Source organism: Triticum urartu, chromosome 3A, assembly GCF_056163025.1.
Source record: "Triticum urartu cultivar PI428250 chromosome 3A, HENAU_Tu73, whole genome shotgun sequence".
Taxonomy (NCBI): Eukaryota; Viridiplantae; Streptophyta; class Magnoliopsida; order Poales; family Poaceae; genus Triticum; species Triticum urartu.
In genome coordinates, this window is record NC_141875.1 from 433,446,272 (window position 1) to 433,454,347 (window position 8,076).

At 41.6% G+C, this 8,076-nt stretch overlaps 1 protein-coding gene across 1 annotated transcript; it reads left to right on the forward strand.

Annotated features, from left to right (window-relative positions):
• The first annotated feature begins 1,259 nt into the window (after window positions 1-1,259).
• Window positions 1,260-6,825, forward strand: LOC125544241 (uncharacterized). The gene is made up of 16 exons (XM_048707857.2): window positions 1,260-1,587; window positions 1,682-1,726; window positions 1,817-1,857; window positions 1,942-2,023; window positions 3,173-3,217; window positions 3,306-3,362; window positions 3,466-3,525; window positions 3,610-3,737; window positions 4,059-4,326; window positions 4,408-4,474; window positions 4,668-4,738; window positions 4,845-4,934; window positions 5,278-5,386; window positions 5,832-5,923; window positions 6,236-6,341; window positions 6,572-6,825. Exons 1-16 carry the CDS (start codon window positions 1,468-1,470, stop codon window positions 6,673-6,675), a joined length of 1,485 nt encoding a protein of 494 aa, XP_048563814.1. The 5' UTR covers window positions 1,260-1,467; the 3' UTR covers window positions 6,676-6,825.
• Window positions 6,826-8,076: the final 1,251 nt, after the last annotated feature.

Here is an 8,076-nt window from a genome sequence, read left to right on the forward strand (position 1 = left end):
AGTCCATCACATCATTTTTTAATGATGTGATCCCGTTCATCAAATGACAACACATGTGTATGGCTAGGAAACCTAACCATCTTTGATTAACGAGCTAGTCAAGTAGAGGCATACTAGGGACACTCTGTTTGTCTATGTATTCACACATGTACTAAGTTTCCGGTTAATACAATTCTAGCATGAATGATAAACATTTATCATGATATAAGGAAATATAAATAAAAAATTTACTATTGTCTCTAGGGCATATTTCCTTCATTCATCCCACATGATACCTTGTTAATTTGTGGACAAAGTTTCATCTACACTAATTCCGATCATATACCAAACAAGGAATGCGAGTAAGAATCTACTTCTCATGTCTAATCATTTCATAAACCCTTTTGTGCAAAGTCCGATTCTCCTGTCCAAGTGGTTACCAAACAGGATAAAAAGACAAGGCAGCGAACAATAATTTAGCATCAGTTTGCCAAATCATATGTGAGTTAGCTGACAATAAAGATTTCATTGTTGTTTTGTTTTTCATTGGTCATTGAATATTTTAATACAATTTGTATTTTAATTTTCTAGAAGGTAAAACATTCACAGAGGCTAGGAATTTTTCTTATATGCATCATGGAAGAAACACACAAACTAAACATCCAAAAAACTAATCAATTTTACAACGGTATGATGAAAAAGCATGCGCCTTAGTATTTTTTTAAACACAATACATATGCAGATGCTTATACATACGCACATACACTCATCCATGTAAAAGCACACACGCACACCCTCTCCTTACGAGCATTTTCGAGATACTGAGCCCGCACATTATTTTGAAATTGACAAAGTCGTTACAGACGCGACCAAAACGTTTTCTTTTACTGAACACACGTCACCAAAGACATGAAATAAATCTAGTAAAATGCGAGCATTGGTATTAAGTCTAGAAAACCTGGACTGGAAATACTATTCTCCAAGGTTGTTTCGCGGCGTGAGCTTCTACTTCCTCCATTTCTAAATATAAGTCTTTTTAGATATTTTAAATGGAATATGAATGTATGTAGACATATTTTAGAGTGTAGATTCACTTATTTTGCTTCGTATTTAATTATTTGGTGGAATCTTTATAAAGACTTATAAGTAGTAGTATTTGGAACGGAGAGAGTAGTTGCTAATGACATGACAATTGTTGCCGAAAAAAAAATGACATGACAATTGTGCTGGTTTTGGCTTCGCTTTTTACTCCTCCAGCTTTGGCCCGTGCCTAGCAACCCGCCAGCGTCCACTTCTTTCGAGAGACTACTAGGTTGCTCTCCTTTCTCCCGTTCTTTTCTCCTACAGAGGTCCCGCCGCACTTCTTTGCCCTCCCACCGCGAGCACCAGCGCCAGCCAAACCAAGCAGTGCGAGGAGAAGAAACCGCGAGAGTCTTCTGGAGACCACTCCTTCGCGAGAAGCCCAACCCGCACCGATATCCCGTGACCATGGCCAACTCCGGCGACGAGGGGCGCGTTGTGACGGACCTCCGCTCCGCTGCGGAGTCGGCGGGCGGCGACGAGGCGCTTCACGAAATCGAGTCTCTCTGCATGCGCTGCGGCGAGAATGTAAGCGCCTTGACCTTGCCTGTGATACCGCTCCTAATTCCCCCTTCCCTTTGGTTTCGTCGCGAGTTCTGAGACGTACTTTCCTTCTGGTCAGGGCACCACGAGGTTGCTGCTGACTACGATCCCCAACTTCCGGGAGGTGAGCTTCTTCGCGCTCTGTGCTCGTTGCGAAAGTGGATTGTTCTGATTGGAGAATGGGGGTAAATCTGCTGCGTTTGTGAATCTGCAGGTTGTTCTGATGGCTTTCGAGTGCCCGCACTGTAATGAAGGGTAATGCAATGCTCGGCTATAATTTACGGGGTACTTCTGCACATGCAAGTGCAGTATCTTAAGTTTTGTGTGCTTTTGAATTAGGAACAACGAGGTCCAGTTTGCTGGACAGCTCCAGCCCAAGGGATGTTGCTACCGCTTGGAGGTCCCTCAAGGGCAGAACGAGGTCTGTTTCTGTAGGGGCGCCTATAACTCGATTCAACCAACCCTTACTGTGTTAGCTGTTCCACTCCACACCATACTTTTGGAACCTATTTAGATTAGTGACACGATATTTTTTTACCAATTCCTGTCGGATATACTAGTTGTTATGACCTCAAATTTGTTCCAGTAGATATTGTATCCACAGACAGAAAGGGGAAGTACATTTGAAATGTAATTGCAGTGCCAACATGAGCTTTATACCCTCTTGTGATCGACTGATCATGTTACTGTCAGTTTAGTTGTATACCCCAACTATTGCAAAGAGTGGATTGATCTGTTCTTGTCTCTTTATTCGTCTGTTCAATCTCACCTTGCTAACACAACACACACTATTCAAATCCAAAGAGAACTCTATCCTGTATTACCTTTCGCAGTTGTTTCACTTGATAGGATATATTTATGACAAATGAAATATGAACTGACACATGCATGTAAATTAATTGCAAGCTACCGGCTCGTAAGATTCAGCCTTTGGGTTATACCCAAACAAAGCTTGCAAGTCAGATGAAGTATGATCACAGTGTTTTTGCATTTTTATTAGAAAAAATGGTCCTTACCGTCCATGCGCTGCTGTAATAAAATCAGAAATCAACCATGGACCAACTTATTTTTAGTTTGTATAAATACACTGGTAAACTTCCAACTTCTCTATGGTGACTTCTAATGATAGAACTGTTGCATTTATAAAGTCACAACTTTACTTAGAGGTGTTTCGTGTTAGATTTCTTCTTTGCTTTACTGCAACTTGTTCTCTCATACCTGTTAATTTGTATTGCAGTTTATGCAAGTTTACATTGTTACTATATAACTGTGGTTACTTTATGATTCACTAGTATTGGTGTTTATCTTGCCCCTTCTTTTGCTTGTGATGTGTGGTTCCACTATTGATGTGATTCCTCTTACAATTACTAATTACTAAATCTTTTTTGCATGTTTCGCTTGTGCTGTGTAGTTTCGTTATTGCATTTTTAGTTGTGACATTATTTCAGCTTTAAATTCATACGCATGTTACTTTCTATCTGTCTTTTTTGTACATTTGATCTCCAGTAATCAGTAAATAAAGCATTCTAGTCGATGTTCATAGTGTGATTAACAAGCGGTATTGGCACAGATACTGAACCGTCAGGTCGTGAAATCTGATTCGGCAACTATCAAGGTATTGATATTGATCTCCTTGTTAATGCATTTATGCTAATTAAATACGTACGATGCATTGCTTCTGTTATAATTTACACTTCGTACAGATTCCGGAACTGGACTTTGAGATTCCTCCTGAAGCTCAACGTGGAACACTTTCAACAGTATGCTTCTCTGAATTTTGTATACAAATTCCGAAGAAATGGTTCCTTTAGAATTCATTTTTATTTATTGCTAGTTTGTTAAATATTTCGGATCATAAATTAGGTGGAAGGGACAATTATGCGAGCTGTGGAGGAGTTGCAGGCACTTCAAGATGAAAGAAAGGTGAACCTGTGAGCTTGTATGCTTAGTTATTTAATTTCAGTTGAGTCACCTAGTGATATGCTTATCATCTTCTTGGAACTGCAGAAAGTGGATCCTCAAAAAGCTGAAGCTATTGATCAATTTTTAGTAAAATTGAGATCTCTCGGATCTGGAGAAGCGGCGTTTACCTTTGTTCTGGATGATCCTGCTGGAAACAGCTTCATTGAGAACCTGTAAGATTATTTGTAGACTTCAGATTGTTTGAGATTGGAATTCAGATTTATGACTTATTTTGATATGGAAATGAAATACTTGGTTCTACCTTTTATGCACACTTTTACCATTTTTGCACTCTTTTTGTTATATTATAATTATATAATGTAGTTCTAATCATGGAACTGAGAAACATGGTTCTACTTTGCACCATTTTTGCAACCTGTAGTCAATTGAGTGACCTTATGTTGCACATAGTTTATATATGTGTTTGTTAGCTCTGTTCATGCTTAAAGTACTTATAACTTGATATATATTGATTAATCCACATAAATCCACAGGCATGCTCCTTCATCAGATCCTTTGTTATCTGCGAGTTTCTATGAAAGGACATCTGATCAACAAGCAGCACTTGGTTTTCTTGTTGATCCACCAACCGGAGAATCCGGAGAGCCTTCGCAGAATGCTTCGACAGTTGAGGCAAATTGTGGTGGGTTGCCAAAGGTACCCCATGGTTCAGTTGGAGCTGTTGCAGGTCGTCGTGCTATTGCTCAGGGAAACCCTGATGAAATTGCTGCAACGCTGTGCAGGTATACAGCACCAGAAGAGGTATGTCTGTTGAGTTGCCTGGCAATGATGACGTTATTAAGAATTTAGTTAATTTGCGCCTTACAAAATTCAGTTGTACAGGTTGATACTTTGCCATCAACATGTGGAGCCTGTGGAGCTGCATGTGTGACTCGTTTCTTTGCTACTAGTATCCTTTTCACCGAACATGAACTATTTTTTGTGAAATTTATTGATTATATGTGGTGTTTATGTTACACTTGTTTATTTGCTTGATCAATCTCCGAAATAGATCGTATATAGTGTTGTGTGACCAATCTCGCTATCTGGAGGAGGTAGATAATCTGTATTTGATGTATCATGTGATCCTTGACCTTTGGTAGAAATCCCATATTTCCGTGAGGTAATTGTTATGGCAGCTTCATGTGACCTGTGTGGTTATCGCAACTCAGAGGTCAGTTTCAGTGTCATGTCCCTTTTTGTTCATATAGAAACTGGCTGTCACTGGTTCTTAGTAACACATCTGAACTCAACTAAGGCTTTTCTTTTTGCTCAATTAGTTGAAGCCTGGCGGTGAAATTCCAGCTAAAGGAAAGAAAATTACGTTACATCTGCAAACCGTGAAAGATCTTTCTCGTGATGTCATAAAGGTCAGAAAATTACTCTTTTGTTGTAGTATTACTTTATCTGTCACATGCAGCCATGCAGGTTTTTAAGCTGTATAATACTTGTGCATAAGATTGTCCATCTTCTTTTCTTGTATCGGCGGCCCTTGAACTATTTTCTGGTTCAGGGTGTGAAAAGTTAACTTGGTTCTTCTATAGTTAAGAAACTTGATGTGTCTTTTAGCTAAATTTTCTGTCATACTAGCAAGGCTGACTGCTGATTTTGATATTTTAAAGAATCTTCAAGCTTGTGTTACCGTTTGGTGTATTCGGATCAACATCTGATATGTAAGTTACTTGATTCTGAGTTACCCTTTGATCTCGTCAGTCAGATTCTGCCGCTGTGAAAGTACCTGAACTTGAGTTGGAGCTGTCAATGGGTACATTGGGTGGTATTGTCACGACAGTTGAAGGTTTAATTGTGAAAATATGTGAGGGTAAGTTCGCAACACTACGCTTTCAACAGTTCATGGGGACAAAATGGACTGTATGATAAGTTCAAGTCACAAAATGTGCTGGCCAACAGCAATTTTTCTAACTACAGTGGATTTCTTAATGTTATGAGATGGAAGTGTCTTGAAGCCACTCTGTATAGTCGATGTTTCTCTCATAATATGTGTATACCCTCTCATGGTTTTGTCAACAGTTCCCTAATCCCCAGTATCATCATTGAAACATGCGTTTCTCATGTATCTCAGTTCCCGCTGTTAAGCATCTAACTGCTCTTTACAGGAAGTCCTTTTTTAAGCAAAGTTTGTGGAAACTTCTTTATTCAACATAGCTTATGCAACTTATATCGATATGAAATACACCTGAATAGATGCAGATGCAATTGTTAATTCTTCTCAAACTCAAATGATAAGTTTCATTTTGGGGCTACAGCTCTGGAGCGGGTTCATGGATTCCAATTGGGTGATAGCACAAATGAATGGAAGAAAAAGAAATGGGATGATTTCCAGCAAAGATTATCAAAGGTACTAGTTTCTTTTTCGTGGAATGTTCTATTTATTCCACCAGGGGCTGCTTCACCTGCAATCTGGAGAAGATTACGGCTGTGCTTTTCCTTCCATAGCATCTCAGTTCCCAAGTGTCTTGGGTTTCTTCCTTCATAACATGAAGCAAATTTTTTATTTTCCTAACCTTGGTTCATGCTAAACTTGATTGGAGATCTAGTTAGAAAAATGCTGACTACTTTCGGTGGAAGGGCGTGATTGGGCTAATCAATTGTGAATTAATATGTTGTATAGTAACTATTTCAATAACATTTACACAACGTATAATTTCAGCTCCTGAGTTTACAAGAGCCTTGGACCTTAATTATTGACGATGCGTTAGCGGCTTCGTTTGTCGCTCCATCCACAGATTTGATAGAAGATGACAGCCAGCTACTCAGTAAGTTATCCTAATCAATGAATTGTACGCAGCATCATGCATCATTCGAACCAATGAAGGGACATCCACGCATTGCATTTCGAATCTGAATGCATCTGTGGAAGTTTTGTCAATTACCCATGAAGCACGTGCATGTAGTTCTGTGGAGGCATACTAATTAACTGGAAAAGAATCCACATAATTAACTGCAATTGTGATTTACTCAATGTATTTATCACTATGAATGGCAGTTGAGGACTATGAGAGGAGTTGGGAGCAGAATGAGGAGCTTGGCTTGAATGACATGGACACTTCCTCTGCAGACATTGCTTACAATACAACCAGCACCGAATAAGTTCTGATATTTTTGTGCTCAGTGTTGTAACCTGTAATATTATGGATTTAAAACTTACACTAGTAGTATTTTGAGAAAATTCGATTAATTTCCTGTTGTCTCGCTTCTTGCAGTAAGAATGGGCGGTTTTGAAATGGCAAATAGTGTTTTCAGTTCCCATCTTAAAAATTCGAATTTTGACTTTGGAAGATGCTCAGCAGCAACAATTAATGTTATCGAAAAAGGCTTTCACACCGCTTTATATATAAAGCAATGATCAACAACATCCAGTATAAACACATGCCCTCGCAACACACGCACACACATCCTATGTAGGATACACAGGTGCTGAGCGTAGCAACACCATCTCTAGAACTACAAGAGCAGTTGGGGCTACAGTCGTGAACACGCCACCGCGAAGAAGTGAATCTACACATGACAAACCGTGGGCTCCAAGGCGCCGAGCAGCCGGGGGTTACAGTTGTGAACATGCCACCGCGAAGAAGTGAATCTACATATGACGAATCGTGGGCTCCAAGGCGGCGCCTTCAGGAAGGATACAATATCGGAGCGCCGCCATCGTTCGATACGAGGATCAGTTTTTTCTGGAGGAACACGACGGGCAATGAGAGTTGTGACGACGCCTTTAAGAAGGGAACGAGCTTCGCTGTCGCCGGCTCATTCGAAGATAGAACAGGTATTCACCCCGGCCACACTCACCGTCACCGAACGCCACACCTTTGGCTACCACGCCGCTCATACGGCCGTGGCAACCGAGCAGCACCGAGCCACGGACTCTTCCCATGAGCACCGCGGAACCACCACCAGGGCCGTCGTCCCGCATGCAAGACCTAGACACCATCTCACCCAAGCCTCGTCACTACCCCAACCAAAGATACGAGCGGAAAGTACTCGCCTTTCGCACCCCTGGGTGGCCCCCAGTGTTGAGACCTAAAAGGCCAGTCAAAACTGGCCTCCATCGACCCGTCCTGCGACACCAGGTACGAGACGAGCTCGGTCCTGCCACCGGGCGCGAGACGGGCATGGTCCTGCCACCGGGCGCGAGACGAGCTCGGTCTTGCTACCAGGTGTGAGACTAGTGATGAACCGCAGCTGGGGAAGAGCCAACCCTTCGACGAAGATAGCGGCCGAACGAAGAGGTGAGGGGTCGAAGGTCGAAACGTGCCGCCTACAGACGAGCCCACGTCGAAACTCTAGCTGCAGCCGACACGTCGAGCTATCGTGATGTCGGCGCGGCGAATGGAAGTCGCCACTCCCAAAGGGCCGAGCCATCTTGCCGCTGTTGGGGAACGTGGCATGCAATTTAAAAAAATTTCCTACGCTCACGCAAGATCTATCTAGGAGATGCATAGCAACAAGAGGGGGAGAGTGTGTCCACATACCTCGTAGACCGAAAGCGGA

Excerpts from the sequence above, each read along its gene's own strand:
- LOC125544241 (XM_048707857.2), top strand. The coding sequence starts at position 1,468 with ATGGCCAACTCCGGCGACGAGGGGCGCGTTGTGACGGACCTCCGCTCC. Across the intron at positions 4,739-4,844 it reads GTGGTTATCGCAACTCAGAG|TTGAAGCCTGGCGGTGAAAT; the intron begins GTCAGTTTCAGT and ends TTGCTCAATTAG. Across the intron at positions 5,387-5,831 it reads AATTGTGAAAATATGTGAGG|CTCTGGAGCGGGTTCATGGA; the intron begins GTAAGTTCGCAA and ends TTGGGGCTACAG.